We start from the raw sequence: 24,192 nt of genomic DNA, 5'->3' as shown, positions 1-24,192 counted from the left end.
GCAAAGACAGATAAGGAACGGGAAATACGGAAGGGCTGTTAGAAGACGGAGGGCGTCTGACATACATTTGGTTGGGGTTTTAGAAGGAGAAGGAACAGAGATTGGAGTAAAGACAATATTTGAAAAGATAAAATCCAGATTCAAAACATTCAACAATGAGCAGGTAGGGCGATGAGTACCTTCCCCTGACATCTTAGTGGAACCACAACAGACAAAGAGGAGACAAGTAATCTTCCAAAGAACAACTTCAAACTGACACCCACCAGCCCCGACCCGTGTCTGCAGAGCTGTGCGCAGGGCTTGGCGGGGGCGGTCGCAGGCCGGCAACCGCTGCTGCCACCAGACTGGAGCCCAGAGTGGGAGCAGCCGGGTGAGATGGGCCGAGCGGGGCCTCGGGCGGGCACGGCAGCACCGGGCACCGCAGGGGGACAGCTGGCTGGTGCGTCCCCACTCCCCAGGTCCAGCCCGGGGGGGCCCTGATGTCATCAAATCGGAGCTAAGCCAGCTGCCGGCCTAGGTCTGCGCTCCGCCCTCCCTGGCCCGGGTCCCTCCCAGCTCCCCAGCCCCACCCGAGGCTTCTGCTCACCTTGCCAAGCGCGGGAGCGAGGACCACAGGCATCTCCCTTGAAGCCCTGATGAGCTGCGCAAGCCAGTCACCCCCTCTGAGAAGCGGCCGCTGGAAACAAAGTCCTCACCAGTAACTGCTGCTATCTCCCTCCCCCCAACACAGAACGTCGACCAGAGACCGTTAATGATAACCATTTACTCCACGTGTTTCACAAGGACGTTGGGGGGCGGGGGCTGCTCCCCACACCCCAGTCACCGCACGAGGGGGCCCTTCCCGGAATCCGCGGCTCCCCCACAGCTTCCCACATAGCCACCGGCCTCGTTCAGTCGGTCACAGGCCCGCGACATGGAGGGTGGCACGGGCCAGGGTCCTGGGGCCCCCGTGGCGGGGAGGAAAAGCCCGGCAACACCGCCACAGGGCCGCAGAGGAACCGCCGTTACTGGTGCTTATTTCTCTTCTTGGCCCTTTTAAATCCTCGTGAGGCACCTTGACCAAAACAGATGGTAGATGGTATCCTGAAATGAAAGACACCTTCACGCTAAACTGCTACGCTTTTGCTCACAAACAACCCAATTCATGCTGGCAGTCTCGTGGGCTCGCGGGGGTCTGATTCTTGCTCTGGACACTCCCTCTTCCCCCGCGAACCATGCAGGGTGTCCGCTGGCTCTCACCCGGACTCTCCCCTCCCCGGCTGCAGCAGGCCAGCTGCTCCAAACCTGCTTCCGGTGGGAGACGCTCCCCGCCACTGACTACCTGCCGCCGACCACCTACTGCCAACCACCCACCCCGGAGAATGTGTCCGGGCTCCAGCTCAGGCTCCCTGTGACCCGCCCTCCAGGTGGCACCTGGGACTCACTCTCAGGCCAAATTCTGGGCAACTGTGCGAGGGCAGCTGAAGGACACGAGTTCATCTCCCTGTCGGTTTGAATTTATGGGCGATTTCTTCCATTTCTCCAACATTTACCCCCAAATTAGATTTGAAATCAACTTTATCCCCTATAAAAGCACAGTTAACACTAGAAACACAGCCTCGTAGGTTGTAACTCAAGCAATCACACCCTGGGTCTCTCCATCCCAGCTTAGGCCGTGGTCAAAGGGGCCAGTGCTTTGCAGTCCTGTGCTGCTGGGGCCCCAGGTCGTCCGAGGGCAGCAGGATGGTTAGCTTTCATCTCCCGCTGAAGCCAACGCTCCAACCCAGGGGCGGTTTCTCTCAGCGGGAACTGGGCCGGCCCAGAGTCAAACCTAGAATTCTCCAGGAGAAGCACAGATTCAGAACCTGCTTCAGAAAGGTGCCCGGGTACTGACCTGTGGCTGTAGGCCCGCCTCTCTCCCGCGGGTGCTGGTGGGGGCTCCACGTGTTCAGAGCAGACTTCCATGGCGTCGCCTTCCGACGGCACCCCGTCATCCCCCAGGGCTTCTGCCAACACCTGCTCAGCGGCACCGGGCATGACTGGGCTGGGGAAGACAGGTGGTGAGGACGCTCCCGGGTGTCAGTGCCTGCAGCCCCCGCTTCCCCCAGGACTGAATTCGCAAAGCTATTTTATGACTGTTTTATCAGAGAGTAATTTTCAGGCTACCAGAATGTGGAGAAGTGAATGTTCATATGATGTAAGCCATATTCTATGAATTTAGGTATGATGGTCACACTCCGTCTTTTAAAAATAGTATTTTTATGGTGTCACACGGTAAATGACTACCAACGGTACCAAACGTCTCTCCATTACAATTACTGAGAAATTTACTAAAAGCAACCATACAATACTGAGCGTCTCCTTAACACCAGTGTCTCAATCCAGCATCGTAGGGTTTTTCTCCTTCAAACGATTCCTTGGAAAGGAAGGAGCTACCTTATACTCAAGGCCTTATAAAAAGCTCCCATATTGAAGTCAGTTCTCCAGATTACTCTACTGTCAACAGTAAAGTTCTGTCTGGGGACAACAATTTAGTCTGAAACGACTTCAATCAATGCAACTTTTAAATGGTGATGAAGCTTCACCTGAGGAAATCAGTTAATGAAAAGGCAAAGTAACGTAACACGCACTTACGGGCTACTCCCAGAGGTACTTCCTACAGTGCATTCTGAACAGTCACATGTAACATGTGGCTGTGCCGTCAAGTTTGTAAACACATACTGACGGGAAAAGGGAAAAACCGACGGCCCCACGTGAGGTGAGGGGCTCACGGCCTGGGACAAATTCCCCAAGGCCCACATGAGGATGGAAGAGAGGTGATGAGCGGGATGGAGATGAAACGTGAATGTAGAGGGGCGCGGTGGTGTTCCTGCACGCCCGGCAGACCCCAAGATGGTACCCCAGCCACTTCCATCACAGGCCCGGGGAAGGCAGGCTCTCCCCTTCCCGTCCTCCCTGCAGCCGGCGGGGCCACACACAGAACCACCCCATCTGCTTAACCCCTCTCGGTTAACGACTCCCGATTTGTCAGGGCTTCTGTAACCTGCAGCTAAATGTAACGTTAGCGGCAGGGATGCTGAACGAGGGCATCTGCACCCTCAAAGTCTATGCACGCAAAGGCTTTCTAGGCTCGGGAGGCGGCTCCGCGGCGCACCGCCACGCACCCTCTGCTTTTCCTTGGTTTATCGAAGCGGAAGTCCGCAGGGTAGAGATGACGCATCACCAGGTGCTCCTTCCGGTCTCTGCTGGTTCTGAACTTCTCTGTGCAGCCCTCCACCAGGCACTGATACTGAAATGGAAACAGCATCACCCCACCCTGACCCCAGGGCTGCCCATCTCACCGCGCTCTGACCCCAGGCTCTGGCACCACGAGGCACACGGCTCAGGGACGAGCCCCCGTGATGCCTGCCCTTGGCCTCAGCGGGCGAGCCGTCACCCACCATGTCCTGCCGCTCGGCCAGAATCTGGAAGAGGGAGTCGTGCCACTCCAGGATGTGGGTGTCCAGCAGGTGTCCAGAAGGGAAGGCCCGCTTGCAGAAGGAGCAGACGTTTCTGTGCAGAGTGTGGTAGTGGTGCTCGTAATCCTCCAGGGCGTCGAACACCTGGCAGCAGCCGGCCACCTGACACGTGAACTCGGGTACCCTGGCAGAGGAACGCCTGGTGGGGATGCCATTCCACAGCGGACAGAACGTCGGGCTCCCTGTCACCACTCCCCTTTAAGTGGACTGATAAAGCTTCGGATTTTCTCTTGCAAGCCCAAATCCTACTTTCACAACAATTACATTTTTATAGACAAGCTAGGCGGTGGTGAGGCCAGACACGCAGGCTTCCGTGGTGGTATAGGCAGAGTAGCGGGGCGGGCACCAGGGGCGGGGCGGGCAGAGGGAGGGGCCCGGAGAGGGCAAGAAGGGCCCCTTGCAGCACTAACCTGGGCCTCTCGGGCGCCCCGCCCACCTGCATGAGCACATCCTGGAGGTAGAGGTGCCGCTGCACGTCCCCTTCCTGCGGGAGACAGCGTCCTAGGACCCCGGCCCCACCCAGAGCCTCAGCCCCGCCCACCGGGAGTCTGCCCCCGCCCCACCCAGGCCCGGCCCACCCAGGCCCCACCCCAAGCATTTCCCCCGCCCCATCCAAGCCCTGCCCCCAGGGCGCCGGCTCCGCCCCCACCCACAACCGCTCTCTCCTTCCTCGGGTCACGCACCTCAAAGAAGTCGTGCTCCCGTGGGAAGCGCACCGGGCGCGGCGCGAAGCGGAAGGGCGCGGTCCTGGCCGCGGGGTCCCGCTCCACGGGTAGAGGCTCGGCCGACCCGGGTGCCCCCGCCAGGCGTGCGTGCAGCGCGGGTGGCAGCTGCATCGCCCTGAGCGCCAGCGGCGCCACGGCCTGTCGGCCACCGTCCGCCAGCCGGCCGGGGCGGGGCCGGACGTGACGTAGAGCGCCACTTCCGCCGCCGGCGGGGCTGCCCTGCGGGCTTGACGGGCTTGGCGGGCTCGGGCCGGGCGCGCCCCTGTGGTGAGTCCCGGGGCGGCTTCTATGCGGAGCTGGCCTCGCGCGTCCAGCCGATGGTTCGGGTCCCTTTCCCGGCCCCGAGCAGCACAGGCTCCTGGCTGTAGAGGCTCCCTCCCTCCCTCCTCCCTCCCGTCCTCGTTGCGATCACCCTCGGCCCCCCTCCCACACCCCCACGCCTTGTCTCCCACCTGAAGGGCTACCGCGGCCTCTGGACCATCCTTGTCTCCAGACCAGTTCGCAGACTGGAGCCCGAGTGGTCTTTGGGAAATTCGCGATTTGTTGTGCCGGTCCCGCGGCCCCACGGCAGCTCACCCTCAATCACTGGGGTCTGTGGGCCCGTTGGTGGTGACCAGTAGGGTGAAGCCCAAGGGAGCATTAAAAAGATCAGCTGAGCTGGGGAGGTGCTACCTGCAGGTGAGAGCCACAGATCTTGCAGGAATGGTTCCCCACATCCGCGTGGAACAGCAGGCTCCTTGTAGTATTAATATTTGTGATGTGGAATGTCTGCGCTTGTTTCTACCACAGATGTCAAGGTTCACGAAGATAGTTTCTAAATAAGCATTTACTTAAATGATCTTTCTTCTGAAGAGCCCTGTCCACCCACTTGTGACTGGTGGAGAGATGGCAAATGCAGTGTCCATGCCGCCTAGGTGGCCAAAGTGGTCCTCAGTCCAGCTGTTAGAGAACACCCCGCGGTCCTTGGAAACCTCGTAGAATGTGGGTAAAAGCAGTTGCCCTTGGAATGGAAGAGGCCATCAGTGGGAGAGCTCCGTGCTGTCTTTTCTGTTTGTAGTTCGCAGTGCCTCATTCAGCCGCTCTGTGACTAATTAGAAGGTGATAGTTGAGGATGCTGGCAGTGGTTCAGTTCCAGTTTTCCATTTCTCGGGTAACAGCGGGTGTTTCCAGGTGGTTGGCCACGTGTAGCAATAGCAAAGTTTCTTTCTGCTTTTCTGATAACAACAGTGCAGGCCCTTAGGTGCTATATTTAATCTCCACAACAGCTTCGTGGGCAGGGTCTAGTACTCGCCCCTTTTCAGAGAAAGCTTACAGAGGACAGGCTCCTTGTCCAGGGCCCTACAGCCTGGAAGCACCAAGTCAGGGCTCAGGCTGCCTGGGATCCCGCAGCCCAGGCCCCGTGCCCATGACTGTGGTCACCGTGAGCGCCTCCTGGTGTAAAATGTGTGCATGCTGGCGAGTTCCACACCAGCTCACACTTAACTGTTCTGCTTTCGTGTTTGGAGACACCCTGCCTCTGGCCGGTATTTGACATTTACGTAGGTGACTGTGATATTTGTATGTGGGGAACTTGTTTTCCATCACTCAGGATTAGAGTCTCTGGATGTAGAGGTACAAATTAATATCCACGTTGTGGGCGTGTGTGCCGAGCCTTCCCCACCTGCTGTTAACTCATGGCTTGTCTTCACTGGAGCTGTTGACACAGCCGTTCTAACCTTTTTAGGGTCACAGCCTTTGAGAATCTTTTGAAAGACCCTTTCCTCAGAAAAATCACATACAGAAATGACTTTGCCTGTAATTTCCAAGTCTTTTGTTGTTCATGATCCCAAATTATGAACCCTGCGTAGCCGCGTTGAAACGTTTATGTGAAGTGTGTAAAGTTTGCTCGTGTTTATTTGTTGAATCTATGACTAATTGCCCATGTTTGTCTGTCTTACTCTTAATAATAATGGCTAATTGGACCAGTCATCAGTGGGAGAACAGAAGTCTCCCTGCAGGCCACTACTGTCCCTTTGGGGACATCTGCATAGAGGTCCCCTTGCAGGCTACCACTGTCTTCTTGATGGGATCTCATTTATGGTTTTGACCATAAATGAGATCCAGTGGGGAGACCCTAGAACATCTGATGGACAGGGCAGATTGAGCTGAAGGGGAAGCCCACCCAGCTCAAGTACATAGGAGATGTGTAGCAGTCTTAGCAAAGCCCAGCCTGGGCGAGAAAAGGCAGCATCCTGGTTACCAGAGTGCACAGAGAACACACAGCTGGAGGCAACTGGAGCTGTAGGTGTGGGCCTCACAGGGGGAGCCGCGAGGGGCGGTGGCTTAGGCCTGTGCAGAGCTCCCTGTATAGATCAGGGTCCCTGGAGGGCTGGGATCACTGTATCTGCACAGCTGGGACTAGAAAGTGCTGTCTGCCACCTGAGGGGAGCAGCTCCCTGCTGGCCCAGGGCCACGTGTGGTTGGGGTCACCCAGGAGGAATGGGGGCCCGGGCCTTAGGGCCACGTCCACTCTGTATGCATGTGCCAGCCCCCCCGAGCTGAGGAGTGAGCCTGGAACCTGGCTGGAGCTGCTGGGGCTCAGCACTGATTCCCATGGGAGCTGCCCACTGAGACAGCGCCCAGTGAGAATGACAGACCCCAGCAGCGGGTGAGGAGGGCGAGTCTCCCCAGGAAGGGGCCCCACATGCTGGTCGGAGCAGGCTGTGGTGGTGTCTTCATGGGGAACCTTCAGGCCAGGATGGGCTCTGTGACAATTTGGCTTCTCAAAGACCTGACATTGGCCAATTCAATTGCTTTAAAACTTTTTAATTTATAGCCTCTTGATTTATAAAGGGCTCTCCTCTTACCTTTAGGAGAACACAGAGCCAAAATCATGAGTGAATTTCGAATTCACCACGACGTCAATGAGCTGCTCAGCCTGCTGCGAGTGCACGGAGGGGACGGGGCCGAGGTCTACATCGACCTGCTGCAGAAGAATAGGACCCCGTATGTCACAACCACTGTGTCTGCACACAGCGCCAAAGTGAGTGCCTGTCCCCGGTGCTGCACTGGGCACAAAGTTCACCTTCCTGACGAGCAGCCGCAGCGGTGCCGGTACGCTGGCAGACAATGCTGTCAGATGCTTTTCATGGGCCACGTTCTCTGCTCCGCTCTGCTTCCGTTGGTTTCTCCCCATCACCCGTTGCACAGATGAGTAAATGAAGGCTCGGGGAGAGTGTTGGACTGGCAGCCTGACCTGGGAACCCAGACTCCCAGCCACGCCCTCCCTGTGCCCCATAAGGAGGGAGGCCCAGATGGTCCTGATTTCTGTTCACATCGTGACACAGATTCTCCTATGGGTGAAAAAGGAAGCTCCTGGCGTTAGCCACAGTGAAATCCCTTCAAAGTGGATTTTTTAAAATTCAAATAATGTAAAATTCAAAGTTATAGGTTTTCAGTAAAAGACAATTTAGAAGTCTATTTTAAAAACACATTATGAGGCTTCATTTATTTTAACAGCTTAATGATGGCACAAGGATAATTCAGAAAACTTACTGAGCAGAATAGAGAGTTTAGGATACGTAGTTATGTCCAATTTATTTTAAGGGGAGCATTTTAATCAGTGAGAAAACGTAGCCCCGGAACGTGTGTGTAATAATGATTCCAGAGGGAAAAGAGTTAAGTGCATGGAAAGAATGCATATACACTATTAGGAAAAACATAGGTGGTTATGGTCTGACCTAAGGCTTAGGAAGTATAACGTGGAAGAAACCACAGAAGAGAATATGGGTGAGTTTAACAAAGCATCCTGATGAGTTTTCTTCGTTTTAGTTTAGAGACACGTGACTATTCCATCTGCCTAACTTCACTCTTCTTTTGGGTTTAGTTTTTGCAAGGCTTTTTAAAGTTCCTAGTTATCGTCTCTAAATCATTCTGTCTGTGCTTTTGAGGTTAAAATAGCAGAATTTTCTCGTACTCCTGAGGACTTTCTGAAGAAATATGATGAGCTGAAATCTAAGAACACGAGGAACCTTGACCCCCTGGTGTACCTGCTGTCGAAGCTCACAGAGGACAGGGAGGTGGGTGCCGGGCTCGGGGGTGGCTGTGTGAGGAGGAGAGCCTCTCTGCGTCTGCGGGGATGATGGACGGCTGTCCCGCCTGGCGGCCCCCCGTTAACCACCCCAGCTTCACACCTGTAGCACTGAGGTGCGCGCCCCCGAACGGAAGCAACATGGTGGAGATGAGCACAGCGCTAGCAGCGGCCTCTGGGGCAGAGGGCCTTTGACCTTCATTGTCCAGGCCGTGCTCTTGTCTGTGCTAAACTGAGCCTGTGTTACCTGTGATACTGAGGGAAGTGCGTGCTATCTGAGGAGCCCCGGCCCAGGGCATCCAGGGCTGGTTGGCGCTTCCTTTTGCATCACGAGGCCCAGGGTCCGTTCAGCGGGGAAGCATGTGGCCGGGCGCGTGGTGGCCACCGCCCCGGGACAGATAAAGGGGCGTGGTCTCGAGCAGCAAGGGAGGCCGGTCTCATGGAGAAAAGGCTGAGCCACTGGGAACAGGGTCTGGGATCCCGACCTGCCGTGATCTGGGGGCATGGCGCCTCGTGGCGGGCAGTGTCGGGAGAGCAGGCTGCCGCTCCAGGACGAGCGGGGCCCCTGCTCTCGGCCTCCGCGTGGAGGCTGCAGCTGGGGTCAGTGGGGCGGGGCGGCAGTGCCCGGCGGAGGGCCCGAGCGTGAGGCCCGCGTGACACTGGGGCCGTGTGCTTCCAGACCCTGCAGTATTTACAGCAGAACGCCAAGGACAGAGCGGAGCTCGTGGCCGGCGCCCCCGCCGCAGCCTCCAGGATCTCCGTGCAGGAGCTGGAGGAGCTGAGGAAGCAGCTGGGCAGCGTGGCCACGGGCCCCACGTGGCAGCAGGTGCCGTGTGGCAGAGGCGTCTGGGTGTGGATTCTGGCCCGGCAGGGGCCTGGCTCTGGGACACGAGCTCCGGGCCCCAGGCGGGGGGTGCTGACTCACCTGGGGGTCAGCGCCTGCTGCCCGCCCATTCTGTCGGCTTGGCCGGTGCAATCCCGGCTCCCCTCACTGACGCCGGGCAATTGGTTTGGGGTGATACTTTATCTCCCTCACCTGCCGCTCTTCTTGCCTTTGACTTTGTGTCCAGCCCTGGTCTCCTGCCGTCCTTCTGTGTTCCCACGGTCTTGCCTCTGGCTCTCGAGCCACTCAGAGCTGCCTCCTGAGATCTGAGCTGCAGGCCGGTGTGGGTTGGGCATGTCCTGTGTCCCCACCTCATGTGGTCCTCCCACCACTGCCCCCTCCTCGACGCCCCCTCGCCCCCTGCCAGTGCTCTGAAAGCTGGGCACCCGTGGGGACCACGGCTCCCTGCCCGAGCCAGAGTGGCCATCTCCCTCTGTCCCTCAGCCCCGAGGGGCTCGGGTAGGGGCGCCCCTTATCCGGCCAACTCTCACTGGGCCTTCCTTTCACCTGGCAGCTCGGGCCTAGACCTCGTGCCACCGGGAAAAGCGGTGAGCTGTGCCCGGAGGTCCCGAGAGTGGGCCTGCTCCGTGCGAAAGCTCCAGCTTTACCTGTGGGCCCCGTGCAGTCCAGACCCTGATGAGGGGCTGGGCCCCGTCTGCCTTGTCCCCGGCCCCTTGCACTGCGATGGGCTCAGACACGTGTGTTTCCGTTCACACGTGTGCTCAGGGATCTGCTTTTTCGTACCGCGGATGTGTCAGTTTTAAGTGTTTGTACTGAAGGCGTATCTTTCTTTTTTGTTTCTAAAAACCTCTCCACCAGTCTCTGGAACTCACGAGAAAGATGCTTCGAGACAAGCAGAACAAAAAAAACTTGGGCCAGCGCCTCCCTGTCTTCCCAGCGTGGGTGTACGAGAGGCCCATGCTGCTCGGGGACTTCCTGACGGGCTCAGGCGCGAGCATGGACGCGGCTGTGCCCATCGGTAGGTGACGCACCGACTTCTGACCGCAGGGGCCTCGCCGCGGCAGGGAGGGCTGAGCCCTGTGGAGACGGCGGGCTGGTGTTGTGCCATCACCCGGGCCCTCTGCTGCCCTTGGCCACGCGGCAAGGAGCAGTGCCCGCCGGACATCGTCCTTCATGTTCCCATCCCCGGTCAGCAGTGGGTGGTGGTGTGCCAATGTCTGGGCTGGCTCTTGCCCGGCTTTCAGGAGCGCCTGCGTCCCGGGGCTCGGGCAGCCCTGGGACGGCAGGATCACCGGGTCGGCCTTCCCAACAGTGAGTCATGCCGCTGTAGATTCTGCTACACGGGTGACACGGCCTTGGCCACACCGGCCTATGTGTGTCGCATTCAGATGGACTGTGGGGCATCTGGGGACGTGGGTTTGACCACCGTCTTGCCTTCTGGCTCCCGGGGCACACGGGAAGCAGGGGCAGCAGGGAACACTCGGTGCTCACAGAGAGGCACCCGCAGAGCCCGCCTGGGGAGGGGAGTGTGGCCGCGCCCGCTCTGTGGCCATCAGAGGAGCTTGGGCCCCGGGGCCACGTCCAAGGGCGAGAAGCAGGGCAGGCGGGAGCCCCGGTCTGCAGGCCTGGGGCCTGGCATTCCCAGGGTCTGGCTGGGCAGGCAGGTGAGACGCCTCGGGCTCCGCTGCACATGCGGCAGAATCTGGAGGACTTTGGAGTCTGTTCCCCGCGGTCGTGGCGTCTCCGTGTTGCGCGTGCAGGCTTGGACCAGTTAGAAGCCACGGAGGCTCCAGGCCGCATGAGGCGCCTTCGGGGGAGGCTCGGCCAGAGCGGAGGCGGCCAGGCGCTGGCTCTCCAGGGCAGGACGCACTTAGGTTTGGACGTGCGAGGTTTCCCGTGTAGGTTTCCTGTGTGGCTGCTCGCACACAGCAGCCACAGCGGGCGGGCCTCGCGTGGGGGTGGCTCCGAGGCTGCCTTGAGTGACACCATTCCCGGGGAGAACTCTACGGATGGGCAGCCTGGCCCATGTCCCTTCTGCAGCCGCACCCCGTGGGCTCCGGAGGCGGGATTGACGCCCATCCCACAGGCCTCTTGTCACCCTACTGCCCTCTGTCACCCCCTGGCCCAGTGCCTCAGGCCCTGATGCAGCCTCCACGGCCCCCTGGCCCCGTCTATGCTCAGGTGCCTTGGCCTCCCCCTGGCAGAGCCTCACCCAGGAGGGACCTGCCTCCTCAGGTGATGTGCAGCGGCCCTGTGGGACACCCCCACCACCCGCGCGGTGTCCCCCCCCACCAGCCGTCCCTAGTCGTCTTGCCGTCTGAGTCCCTGTTGAGGCAGGTCCCCCCCAACCCACTTGCCCGCCACCCACCCACAGCTGGGCTGACCCTCCTCGCGCCGGCCTGCAGCTCCGTGTGCCCGCCTGGGCCAGCCCATCCACGGCCACACGGCGTGGCGCCTCCCGCCCTCACGGGTCCTGCCCTGACCCAGGGCCTCGTCCCCGAGGTCACGAGCGCGGGCGTCTTCTAACCGCGCTTGCAGCTCCCGTGCGGCAGCCTCTGATGGGGCCCCGAGCCTCGGGCTCAGGTCTTGCGGACGCAGTCGCTTTTCTGGACGTTTGGGCAGCACAGGTGCTGTCCTGAGCCACAGACCCCCGGCCCCCAGGGACCCCTCCCCCCACCTCGTCTTGCATCCTCAGGCCGTGCTCCTGGCTCTCGCCAAATGTCCCCTTCCCGGGTGACCACATCAGTTTGAAGGAATCCGGCGTCCCCAGTGTGACCCCAGCTCTGTCCCTGGCGCCGCTCTCCTGAAGTCCGGGAGAATCTGTGTGTTGAGCGTGTCTACAACGGGCTCCAACCTTCCCCAGCGTCTCTTGCTCGCTGTGTGGTGTTTGCGTCCCTCCCGCTGCGCCAGCCTGGCCCCAGCCCCACCTCCACCTGCCCTTTCAGCCCGAGGGCATTTGTCCATTCCCAACAGCTGGGGTCTCAGCATGTCCCACAGAACTTTCTGTCTCGTCCAGTGCATATACCGGCCACATGCAGCTGGTGGGCATTGGATGGCTGGCGTGGCTGAGAATTGGATTTTTGGTTTTCTTTAACTTGACCTTGGTGGCCAGTGGCCCTACACGAGGGTACAGACCTGAGCCCTGCCCTGCCCGGCCCCAGTGCTCGTCTCCGTCGTCCCAGAGCCGGCTTCGCGTGTCCGGCCTGTGCCCTGCACCCCAGTGAGTTGCGGAGACCCTGGCGGCTTGTGCAGCCTCCCATCCCAGCCCCTGCACTGTGTCCCTCAGAGCTAGGCCTCAAGCTGGCCGTGCCTCCCGAAGGTCCTGTGCATAGTCTCTTGGTCCGCCTCACAATAACGCAGCCTGCGACACTCTGCTCTACCCGCTGGCGGGGAGAGGGGTTGGGGCCTGGGTGGCGTCTGCCCCGGGGCCTGCAGCCCGAGAGCCTCAGCCGGGCCTTGGCCAGGGAGATGCCAAGGTTGGCGGTAAGCAGTGCAGAGGTCAGCAGCCCTGCACTTGGGGGTCAGGCAGCCGGACCTGCCTCCCTCAGGGGTCCTGAGGTCGTAGTCGGACCTGCCAGAGCCGTGGAGGAAAACCACCTGAAGTTCAGGGGCGGCTCTGAGTCCAGAGTGATCCGTGTGCCTGGACAGGGGGCCACTGGCTCAGACCCATCCTGCTTCCACCGGCAGGTGTGCACCCGCGGATGTGCAAGGCCGGCGGGGCTTCTGTAAGCGTGGGCGTGTGGTGCGCCCCATCCCAAGCTGCCAGGCCCCGGTTCTGGGTGCCCTGGGGCTGACACAGGCGCCCAGAGGGCGCCAGCGGTCTCTTGGATGCCTCTTTCCTGGTTCTGCCTCTGGCCTAGCAGTGTCGGGAGGGTGCCGAGGGCCATCTGGGCTGAGAACCAAGAAGTGGGGAGCCGCTGGGGCTGTGAGGCATTTGGGGGGCAGCCCTGGTCTGTGGCCTGTGACTGTCCTGAGTCCATCGGGGTCAAAGGGAACCATCTCGCACTGTGAGAGAGAAATCATCAGCGTTTTAGAGCTTCAGAGGAAACCTTTTTCTCCCTGAGTGACGCAGGCTCACCCAGCTGTAGTGAGTGTCACGAGCGCGACACATGTCAGAAGCTCTGTCGTTCCCGACTTCATCCTTTTGAGTGCACGCGGGTTATGTCCGTGTGGAGGGTTTTACTTGCTTTAAGGCTCCAATAGGCCGGTCCAGGCTGTGTAATCTCAGCCTGTGGTGCCCCGACGGGATCAGCTAAGCCGAGGGATCGCCTTGGCTTTCAGGTCCACCAGCGCTGGAGGGAGTCACCAAGGGGCGGCGGAGGGGGGTCTGGGGGAGGCGAGGCCAGCTGGCGTCTGTGCCCACAGGCACACTGCCCCTGGCCGCCCAGGAGGCAGCCGTCGTGGAGGACCTGCTGTACGTGCTGGTGGGTGTGGACGGCAGGTACGTCACCGCCCAGCCCCTCACGGGGAGGCAGAGCCGCACCTTCCTCGTGGATCCCAGCCTGGACCTGTCCATCCGGGAGCTGGTGAGCAGGGTCCTCCCGGCAGCCTCCAGCTACTCCACCGTGACCAGGTAGGCACCCAGCAAAGCGCACTCAGCCCCTTGCGGGGACAGTTGCAGCCTCACTCCTGGGCCTGGAAGAGGGAGGGAGGCGTTGCCCACGGTGCCCTCTGGGGTTGGGGAAGAGGCTCCGACCATCCCTTCTGAGACACAGCTCTCACCTGCCCGGTGCTCTGGGCTGCTTTCCTTGCAGGTTCGTCGAGGAAAAGTCCTCCTTCGAGTACGGGCAGGTGAACCACGCCTTGGCGGCCGCCATGAGAACACTGGTAAAAGAGTACCTGATCCTGGTCACGCAGCTGGAGCAGCTGCAGAGGCAGGGCCTCCTGTCCCTGCAGAAGCTCTGGTTCCACATCCAGCCGGCCATGCGTACCGTGGACATCCTGGCTTCCCTGGGTGCGCGGGCCTGGCGGGAGGGACACCCTGGGCCAGGGCACTCGTCCTCCAATTCTTACTTTGTGAGGCGAAAGCCGCGCAGCTTTGTGTTTTATTAGTTTGCGGGAGGAAGACTCCGGGAGCGTCCAAAAACCACAGCTTTATAGTTGGAGTTTATCCCAAAAGGAAGGCCTGTCCCCTGAGGAGGGGCTCTAGCCCGTGGTGGCCCAGTGGCCCTCTCAGCACTGAGCACCGTCCTCTCCCCTGGCAGCCACCTCGGTGGACAAAGGCGAGTGTGTCGGGGGGTCGACCCTGAGCCTCCTGCACGACCGCAGCTTCAGCTACACGGGCGACAGCCAGGCTCAGGAGCTGTGTCTGTACCTCACCACGGCCGCCAGCGTGCCCTACTTCGAGATCCTGGAGAAGTGGATCTACAGGGGCATCATCGACGACCCATACAGGTAGGGGCCGCGGAGGCAGCGGGGTGAGGTGGGGGCCTGCGGGCCCTTCTCAGCTGGCGCCACGCTCAGCGCACAACATGAAGCGTGTCAGCTCACGGAGAGTTCTATGCTGACGTGTATCTGTTGTACACGTCGGAACATTAAAAAAATGAGCCTGTTGTCTAGACATAATTTACTAACGACCCAGATGACAAAATCTAGCATGAGGGCCTGGCAAGGAAGCCCTTCCACGGTAAGCGTAGGTGGCGTCAGGGTGTCTGGCTCTGCTGGTGACAGGAACATGGGCCCCGATGGGAGTGTCGTCTTGTTGCCCGTGTTCGAGATGGAAGAACACGCGAGGTTCCCGTGGGGGGGGCGGGTGGAGTAAAGTGGAGTCAGCGTCCTGTCCAGCTCTGCAGACCTCAGTCCCCTCTGCGCCCGGTAATGAGCACCTCGCCCCATGGGTGTCGGTGGGTGTATCTTCACTCGTGGCTGAGAATGAAGGGCGGCGAGGCTGTCCGTGGCCCCCGTGGACTCCCGTTGTTTGCGGCGGCCTGTGTGGCGAGATCTGCCCGTCACCAGCGCCCATGCCTTTCAGCGAGTTCATGGTGGAGGAGCGAGAGCTGCGCAAGGAGAAGATCCAGGAGGACTACAACGACAGGTACTGGGAGCAGCGCTACACCGTGGTGCAGCGGCAGATCCCGTCCTTCCTGCAGAAGATGGCGGGCAAGGTGCTCAGCACAGGTGACCGTGGGGGCGGGGCCTGGCGGGCTGTCTCGTGTCCCCACCTGCCCAGGGTAGGCGCCCGCGGTGCCGGGGGCGCCCGGTGGACTCACTGTCCCCCACCCGAGCTGGACTTGCCGTCCTTTTGTGATTCTTAAAGCTCTGTGGCCACTGAAAGGAAGACTGTTTTCTGCTCCCAGCGCTTCTGACCGCAGGTGTGCGGGTTTCCGCACAACAGCCAGTTCTCCGCTCCCCGTGGACACCAGCTGGGTGACCCCCATTTAACTCAGTTCTGGCACTATGTGCCATGGTCAGTGCAGGCCCCACAGGGTCAGGGCTCCGTCCCTCGAGGCGGCCCCCACCAGGCGCCGGTCACAAGTGTCGGGTCCCCAGGCCACCGCACTCCATGCAGTGTGGCCATGAATCGGGTTCCCACCACCCCCTCCTCAGGTTCGATGTTTGCCATGACAGCTCCCAGACTCAGGAAAACGCTTGACTTAACTAGATCGCTGGTCTGTTACAGAGGATGTTGTAAAGGATGCAGATGAGCAGCCCGATGAGGGGGTCCATGGGGCAGGTGTGGAAGGGTCCCGAGCACGGGAGAGTCTGTCCCCGTGGAGCTGGGGTGTGCCGGGCACCACCCTCCTGGCAGGTGGACACGTTCACCAGCCCAGAAGCTCTCCAAACCCCTTCCCGCAGGGTTTCCCTGCAGGTTCCGGGACAGGGCACGGCTGATCGGCTCGCGGGCTGTTGGGAATTAACTCAGCCTCCAGCCCCTCCCCCCGCCCCAGATGTCGGGATGGGGCTGAGGGTTTCACTCTCCCATCATGTGGTTGGTTCCTCCGGCTGCCAGCCCCCATCCTGAAGCTCTGTAGGGATGGCCAGGAGTCACCTTGCGAGTGTAAACTCAGGTGTGGGTGAAAGGGGCTTGTGAACCACCAAATCCCAAGGGTTGTAGGAGCTCAGTGCCAGGAACCAAGAACAAAGACCAGAGGTATGTGTCTTATTTCTCAGTATCACAGGCTAGCACAGGAAAAGCAGTAAAGGACACGTGCCCCGCTGGGCTGGCAGGGTTTTTAGTCATCTCCTTGCGGTCAGGAACGTGACTGAGAGACACATGTGGGATGAGTTACCTGGAGACATGCTCCAGCCAGGGCCTCACACTTTGGTTCTGAGATCGGGGCTGGGAGGTGGTGTAGCGTCTGGTTCCCGTGAGGCTCTCTGAGGTTATTCCTGTGCCCTTGATGAGGCAAGTGCAGGTATGAAGTCACAGGAGGTTGCAGCCCTTTGTGGCGACAGCTGTGCTGCTCTGCTCTGGGCGAGGGGTTAGGGACTGTGCTCAGCTGGTTGGTTCTCTTGCCTGCCTCTGGCCGGCACTGGGGCTGCGATGTCTGGGGTTCAGGCCTGTGAGTTATCACGTATACAGCAAGCATGGTAATCTGACTGTTTCCATCCCTTTCCAGGAAAATATCTGAATGTGGTCAGAGAGTGTGGCCGTGACGTCACCTGCCCTGTGGCCAAAGAGGTCATCTACACGCTGAAGGAGCGCGCGTACGTGGAGCAGATCGAGAAGGCCTTCAGCTATGCCAGCAAGGTGCTGCTGGACTTCCTCACGGAGGAGAAGGAGCTCGTGGCCCGCCTGAGGTGCGCCCGCCCCCAGGGGCCGACAGAGGGCCGTGTGTGCCCACGTCCCCTCGTCTGCGGTGGCACAGCTCCCTCCTTGTGGCCGCCAGCCCCCTCCTTGGCCCCCTGCCCTCCCAGGGACCTGTCTGCGGTCCCCAGTGCCTTTCTGGCAGCATGTCCTGCACAGTGCTGTGACCCCGCCGTTCATTTCAGCACATTTGGAGCTGACCCCTGCTCCCCCCGTAAATGTATTTCTTGGCGTGGGCACCCGTGGACTCGGGGCACCTGTGGGCATGGGAACCTCCTCCCAGTCTCCGCCCAGCTCCCCCCATCACCCCTCGTAGGGAGCACTCTGCGGGTCTGGGCCATCCTCGTGTCCACGGCCTCTCACCTCTCCTGCCCGCAGGTCCATCAAGCGCTACTTCCTGATGGACCAGGGCGACTTTTTCGTGCACTTCATGGACCTCACGGAGGAGGAGCTGAAGAAGCCGGTGGACGACATCACGCCCACCCGTCTGGAGGCGCTGCTGGAGCTGGCCCTGCGCATGAGCACCGCCAACACCGACCCCTTCAAAGACGACCTCAAGGTGAGCAGGCACCCCCCAGGGACCTTGGAGAGAGAAACAGCAGAAGCCAGCCCTTGAGGAGTGCTTTTCCTGCCTCGGTTGAAATGCTCACAGGGTTTTCCTTGGCTCTGTTAGGGACACGTCTCGGGGTCGTGGTATGTGAGCCTCTCCATGGGCTGCTGAACTGGGGGGTCGGGGTCTCTGGGGGACTCTGCATCCGTTTCTGGCAGGGATGTTGGCTTTAGTCTTCTGTAGCATCTCTGGCCTCGTACACTGATCTGGAAGGGTTCCCACTTCCGGATTTCTGGAAGAGTTTCGAGAGGGTTGGTATCAGCTCTTCCTGGAGTGTTTGGTAGAATTCACCAGTGAAGCTTTCTTTGTTGTGAAGGTTTCGTTGTTTCTTCCGTCTCCTCTCCAGTTACAGGTCTGTTCCAATTTTCTGTTTCTTCTTGAGTCAGTTTTGGTAGTTTGTGTGTGCTTAGGAATTTGTGTAGGAATTAGTTCTCATAATCCTGTTTATTTCTGTAAGGTTGACGGTAATGTCCCCACTTCCATTTCTGATTTTAGTAATATGAGTCTTCTCTGTTTTTTTTAGTCAAACGTAACTAAAAGCTTATCAAGTTTGCTGATCTTTCAGAGAGCTAACTTGGTTTCATCCATTTTCTCTGTTGTTTCTCTGTTCTGTGTTTTGTTTATTTCTTCTCTAATCTTCGTTATCTTCCTCTTTCTGCTGACTTCGGGTTTAGTTTTCTGTTTTTCTAGTTTCTTAAGTTGTAAAGTTAGATTGTTGACTTGAGATTGTTCTCTTTTTCTTTGCGGTGCGCGGGCCTCTCACCGTTGTGGCCTCTCCCATTGTGGAGCACAGGCTCCGGACGCGCAGGCTCAGCGGCCATGGCTCACGGGCCCAGCCGCTCCGCGGCATGTGGGATCCTCCCAGACCGGGGCACGAACCCGTGTCCCCTGCCTCGGCAGGCAGACTCTCAACCACTGCGCCACCAGGGAAGCCCTAGATTGTTCTTTTTTAACGTGGGCATCTGCTGCTGTGAGTTTCTTTCTGAGCTCTGCTTTTACTGCATCCCATCAGTTTTGGTTATAGTGTTTCCATTTCTCTTGGTATCAAGATGTTTTTGAATTTCTCTTGTGATTCTTCCTTGACCCATTTGTTTTTAAGAGCATATTTTATTTTCCCTATTTGTGAATTTTCTCACTTTATCCTCTTACTGATTTCTAACTTCATCCTGTTGTAATCAGAGGGCGTGTCATGATATCAGTTTTGTTAACCTTACTGAGTCTTGCTTTGTGGCCTCACACATGGTCTGTCCTGGGGAGTGTTCTGTGTGCACTAGCTGTTTGGGGCCGTGTCCCATGGGGGGCAGTCAGCTCACTGTGCTCACGTTCCGTCTCTGACCTGCCTGGTTGTCTCTGTTGTTGACAGCAGGGTGTCAGGCCTCCCACTGTCATCGTAGACCCTTCTCAGTTCTGGCAGCTCGCTCTTCATGTGTTTTGGGGTCTCTTGTGAGGTATAGGAGTGTTCTTGTAGGATAAGATCCGGGAAGTCAGATTCTTGGGTCAAAGCACAGGCCAGCGCTCCACTGGACTGACATCTCTGATGCTCAGTCCCCGGGCCTGGGCTGCCCGCTGAGTCGGCCGCGGCCCTGGTGGGAGGGAGCACAGCCATTCAGGGTCCACTTCTGCAGCAGGTGACGTGAGTTCTCATCTGTGGATTCCTGTTCATTCCTTCATCCTTCCTTGTTTGTCCTTCATTGTGGTTCTGTCATTCTCTACCCTCCCAGTTTCTTATCAGCTTACAGGAATTGTCCCACGTCTCTGGCACATAGGTGGCACCGTGTAAGGGTGTGAATGAGGCAGTGTGTGGACCACATTCCCTGCCCAGAACCGCTGTGCCGTCCTCACCATGTGCTCCCTCCGCCTGGCCTGTGCAGGTGGTGGAGAGGGCTGAGTCTCGCAGGATTCAGGGTTTCTCACTTGCCCTTGTTTCTCCTTGATACCATCAGGGATGCTTTTAAAGTAATTTCTCTGTACCCTTCTTTTTCTGTTTTGATTCAAAGCAGTTTTGTTTTTTAATTAAGGTGTATCAGTAGATGTTTGGTGTTTTAAGCCAGCCTCCCAGACTTAGAATCCATGTCTGGAGGAGATTCCTCGGCCCTGGACTCGCTTTTCCATTTCGTGATGTAGGGGCGGGGTGGGGTTGGGACCTGATGCTTTTTTGTTTCTCTTTCCCCAGATCGACCTGATGCCTCACGACCTCATCACCCAGCTTCTTCGTGTCCTCGCCATCGAGACCAAGCAGGAGAAGGCGATGGTCCACGCTGACCCCACCGAACTCACGCTGAGCGGCCTGGAGGCCTTCTCCTTCGACTACGTGGTGAAGTGGCCCCTGTCTCTGATCATTAACAGGTAAGCATCAGGCTCTCGCGCCTGCTTAGGCCACTGGGGGTTACTGGCTGCTCAGGTCACGCTCCGCCCCGTGAGCCTCGCCTTTGACGTCTGGTGCCGGCAACAATCCCCAGGCGTCCGTCGGAATCCGCTTTGTTCCTTCTTCGCAGGAAAGCCCTGACCCGCTATCAGATGCTCTTCAGACACATGTTCTACTGCAAGCACGTGGAACGGCAGCTCTGCAACGTCTGGATCAGCAACAAGACTGCCAAGCAGTACTCCCTGCACTCGGCCAAGTGGTACGTCCTCCGGGGCTCCTGTGCAGCAGGGTGGTTCCTCTCCACACCCCGAAAACGGAGACCCAGGAGCTGGCCTGTGCAGCCTCCACGTCTCTGATGTTCCATGCTACCGTTAGACTGTGGGATGGTGGGGCGTGTCTGAGCCAGAGCCCTTCGTGGACCTCCGGCTCCTCCAGGGTTGGGAGCGCCTGCAGGCCCAGAGGTGCTCGGCACTTCGCGAGTGCTGGGGGCCCGCGGGCGCCCTGTGTATCTGACGCCTTCGCCTGGCGCAGGTTCGCAGGCGCTTTCACCCTGCGGCAGCGGATGCTCAACTTCGTCCAGAACATCCAGTACTACATGATGTTTGAGGTGCTGGAGCCGACCTGGCACGTCCTGGAGAAGAGCCTGAGATCTGTGAGTTTAGCCCGGCTGGTCACGACGCCTGGTCAGAGGTCAGGGAGGCGGAGGTGGGGCACGGACCCGACAGCTCCCCCGATGGCTCCCCCGACGCCGCCAGAGCCGTGTTAGCAGTGGAGGGCAGGGCACGCAGGACCGCGTGGCCCAGGCTCAGGCTGCCAGAAGAGTGTGCAGTTCCTTCGGAGCCTCGGCTCTGGGTCAGCGCCCCATCCAGGCCCATCCCAGGGCCCCTGGGGGCCGTCAGCCAAAATGTTCATGTCACCAAATTCCAGGAGCGGAAAGTGCAAGGGAGCAGTGTTTCCTCCTTGTTTTCTGTCTTTAAAAACGAAAACCTTGGACCTCTTGGGGCACATTCAGTGTGTCCTTTTAGCGATATTTTGAAGTTTTCCCCCAAAAGACCACAGGATTGTTTAAAACATGGAAACAACACAGAGCGTACAAAGCAGCCCAGTCAGGGCCTTGGTGCGGTCGTCTCAGCAGAGCGGCTCTGACAGTGTCTCCCGCCCAGGCCTCCAACATCGATGACGTGCTGGGACACCACACCAGCTTCCTGGACAGCTGCCTGAAGGACTGCATGCTGACCAACCCCGAACTGCTGCGTGTCTTCTCCAAGCTCATGTCCGTGTGCGTCATGTTCACCAACTGCATGCAGGTGCGCCCCCGGGGCTCTGGGCGGCGGGCGCCAGTCCTGCAGACCGTCCCAGCCACGCGGGGGCTGCGCTTCCTCGAGTGGGCTGCTCGTGGCTGATGCGCATTTCCTCCCGACCCCCAGAGGTTCACGCAGAGCATGAAACTGGATAGCGAGCTGGGCCACCTGACACTGGAGCACGGCACGATGCGGGGGCCGCCCACGGAGGCCGAGCGGGCCGAGGAGCGTGCCCGCAAGGAGCTTGCCCGCAAGGTGGGTGGGTGGCCAAGCGGGCGTCCCCGAGGCCGTCCTCTGTCCCGCTGGGATTGGACACAGCATTAGGGTCACAGCGCTGCTACAGCCCGCCATTCCTGTCTTCCCTTTGGTTGATAAAAAGGCTCTTAAATGTATGTTCCAAATACAAGCCGCGGAGAATCTCCCTTCCCGACTTCCCGCAGTGAGGCTGCGTCGTTCAGGGGTGTGTGGTAAGCCCGAGCCATGGGGATACCCCGCAGGGGCCTGCGGTCACTGCGATTAAAGTCTGTCCATAACCGGAAGGGCCAGGTGGTTCGGCGGGTGCAGGTGTGTGTCCTGTAGGGTGGGGTGCGGCGGGGCAGGGTGAGCCCGGGCAGGCACTCCCAGGTCCCCCACTTGCTGAGCGGCGGTCAAGAGAAAACAGTGTCAGCTGGAAGATCTGAGCCACACGCGGAAACCCTGAGGTTCACGTCCTTCCTGGCTCCGTGTGGTGGGGCCGCAGGGCCGGCTGCCTGGAGCGTCTCTAGGTCCTGCCGTCTCAGGGGTTTTCACAGTGCCTAACGTTTTACCTTTCTTCACATGAAGAATTGCCGAGACACATTTTTCTATTTAAAAAAGAAGAGAGAAGGGGGTTGAGCTGCTGGCGGGCGGCCGAGTCACTACAGCCATGTCTTGCAGTGCCTGGCCGAGCACGTGGACGCTCCGCAGCTGGCCTCCAGCTTCGAGGCCACCATCAGTAAGTTCGATAAGAATTTCTCAGCCCACCTGCTCGACCTCCTGGCCCGGCTGAGCATCTACAGCACCAGCGACTGCGAGCATGGCATGGCCAGCGTCATCTCCAGGTGGGTGCACCGGCCCCCGCCGGCGCCCTGCCCCGCCACGCCCTCCCACCGGCGCACGCGCCCTCCCGCCACTCGGCGCAGGTGTGACTGAGGCCGCGTGTGTTCAGCCGAGGCTCCCTTGGTCTCCGTGTGCCGCCGCTGGCCGCTTGCTGGAGGAGTGGCCTCTGGGCGTTCACGTGTGCGGGTGTTCGTGTGCATGCTCACCTGCGTGCCCGTGTTGACTGGTATACGTCAGGCCGTCCCATCAGCCCTCTCCCCGTTTCTCTGTGTTCCGAGGGCCAGGCCTGGGTCAGCTGCACTGGCCGCTGTGCCCCAAGCCAGGACCCAGGACACTGGAAGGGCCCTTTGGCCCCAGCCGCAGGCCGTCGCACTGTCTCCAGGTGAGCAGTGAGGAGGCGCTGCCTTCCTGCTGGCGGCTGGTCAGGAGACCCCGGGGAACGCATGGAAGGTCAGGGCCGCGCTCGCCCAGCCTGCCGCGCCTCGAGGGCCACGTTGGTGCCCCCCTGGGGTCCACCTCCCGTGACCCCGGGAGCGGCGAGCGTGCAGGGCTGACGCGAGCAGGAGTCCGTGGAATCTGGGGGGCCGTGGGGAGGACCGTGCAGCAGCGAGGACGGGTGCGCGGGGCCCGAGGGCCGGTCGGTGGGGCCTGCAGACCTGGGGCTGGCGGTTTCCTGCTCCTCAGAGGGGGCGTGGCGGGCCTGCTCCCTTTGGGGGCGGGTTCAGGTGAGGAGGGGGCTGTCCCTGCCCTGGGAAGCCTTCTGTTGGGTAGCCTCTGGCTCAGCCAAACATTGGGCTGCCCTGTTCTGCCCACAGGCATTCCAATGTCCTGGGCTCCGGGGTTCAGAGAGCCCCAGTGTCCAGGGGCTGGAGACGTTTGTCTCACTTCACCCGTGTCTTTTTTTTTTTGTGGCTGCGTTGGGTCCTCGTTGCTACGTGCGGGCTTTTTCTAGTTGCGGCGAGCAGGGGCTACTCTTCATTGCGGTGCGCGGGCTTCTCATCGCAGTGGCTTCTCTTGTTGTGGAGCACGGGCTCTAGGCACGCGGGCTTCAGTAGTTGTGGCACACGGGCTTCAGTAGTTGTGGCTCGCGGGCTCTAGGCACGCGGGCTTCAGTAGTTGTGGCACACGGGCTTCAGTAGCTGTGGCTCGCGGGCTCTAGACCGCAGGCTCAGTAGTTGTGGTGCACGGGCTCAGTAGTTGTGGCTCGCGGGCTCTAGAGCACAGGCTCAGTAGTTGTGGCACACGGGCTTAGTTGCTCCACGGCATGTGGGATCTTCCCAGGCCAGGGCTCAAACCCATGTCCCCTGCATTGGCAGGCGGATTCTTAACCACTGTGCCACCAGGGAAGCCCTCGCCTGTGTCTTTAAGCTTTATTCTCAGTATCGCCTGGGTCCTGTATGTGTGTCTGAGTGCGCGTGTGCTGGAGACTTGCCTCCCATGCCCTTCACCGTGGGGTGGTAAGGGGATCGCCAGTGTGGCCACGGAGGCATCTGCAGGGACCCTGCCCACTTCCCTTGCAGGCTCGACTTCAACGGCTTCTACACAGAGCGGCTGGAGCGCCTGTCTGCAGAGAGGAGCCAGAAGGCAGCCCCCCCAGTGCCCAACCCGCGGGGGCCCCCAGCTCCAGCGCCCAGGGTCGCTGTCACTGCGCAGTGAGGCCAGCCGCTCCTGCCACAGCTGAAGCCTCAGGTGGATGAGTTCAGAGGTTTCTCACCACATGTTTCCAGAACGCTTGTGCTGTGTGTGTCCTGTTTAAACATAAAGTTGAATTGTCTGCACTCAGCTCCTCTCGTTTCTTGGGGCTCGTGCACTCAGACCAGAGAGGGTCTGGTTGTCTGCGCGCTTTCCTGAAGCGAGCAGAGTCCCTTTAAAGAGTTTTTTGGTTTCAAGTCAGACAAAGTGAGAACACATGGCCTCTGAACAACATCAGGACAGTCACCAAGGTGCCAGGTGGAGG

General features: G+C 59.6%; 2 protein-coding genes across 8 annotated transcripts; one reads left to right on the top strand and one right to left on the bottom strand.

Moving 5' to 3' along the window:
- Positions 1-748: 748 nt before the first annotated feature.
- ZNF511 (zinc finger protein 511) lies at positions 749-4,393 on the bottom strand. 5 transcript variants are annotated; one of them, XM_060126805.1, is made up of 7 exons: positions 4,181-4,393; positions 3,908-3,981; positions 3,420-3,621; positions 3,144-3,268; positions 1,874-2,023; positions 1,425-1,483; positions 749-1,054 (listed from the first exon to the last, which is right to left on the bottom strand). In XM_060126805.1, exons 1-7 carry the CDS (start codon positions 4,331-4,333, stop codon positions 1,005-1,007), a joined length of 813 nt encoding a protein of 270 aa, XP_059982788.1. In that variant the 5' UTR covers positions 4,334-4,393; the 3' UTR covers positions 749-1,004. The 5 variants fall into 5 exon arrangements, with proteins under 5 accessions (XP_059982788.1, XP_059982787.1, XP_059982791.1 ...); XM_060126804.1 differs by having other exon boundaries at positions 749-1,083; positions 4,181-4,392; XM_060126808.1 differs by lacking the exon at positions 1,425-1,483.
- On the top strand, positions 4,207-24,013 carry TUBGCP2 (tubulin gamma complex component 2). 3 transcript variants are annotated; one of them, XM_060126803.1, is made up of 18 exons: positions 4,207-4,489; positions 7,075-7,244; positions 8,185-8,280; positions 8,971-9,117; positions 9,994-10,153; positions 13,501-13,708; positions 13,890-14,089; positions 14,340-14,529; positions 15,107-15,252; positions 16,695-16,875; positions 17,261-17,441; positions 19,666-19,838; positions 19,988-20,116; positions 20,389-20,509; positions 21,021-21,164; positions 21,285-21,413; positions 22,074-22,237; positions 23,756-24,013. In XM_060126803.1, the coding sequence occupies exons 2-18, from the start codon at positions 7,095-7,097 to the stop codon at positions 23,889-23,891; spliced, it is 2,655 nt and encodes an 884-aa protein (XP_059982786.1). In that variant the 5' UTR covers positions 4,207-4,489; positions 7,075-7,094; the 3' UTR covers positions 23,892-24,013. The 3 variants fall into 3 exon arrangements, with proteins under 3 accessions (XP_059982786.1, XP_059982784.1, XP_059982785.1); XM_060126801.1 differs by having other exon boundaries at positions 4,209-4,489; positions 8,152-8,280; XM_060126802.1 differs by lacking the exon at positions 4,207-4,489 and adding an exon at positions 4,681-4,900 and having other exon boundaries at positions 8,152-8,280.
- The last annotated feature ends 179 nt before the right edge of the window (positions 24,014-24,192 follow it).

The sequence above is a fragment of the Lagenorhynchus albirostris genome, chromosome 16 (genome assembly GCF_949774975.1).
Source record: "Lagenorhynchus albirostris chromosome 16, mLagAlb1.1, whole genome shotgun sequence".
Lineage (NCBI taxonomy): Eukaryota > Metazoa > Chordata > Mammalia > Artiodactyla > Delphinidae > Lagenorhynchus > Lagenorhynchus albirostris.
Note: the sequence above shows the minus strand (reverse complement) of the source record. Positions and strands in the feature narration are given on the sequence as shown.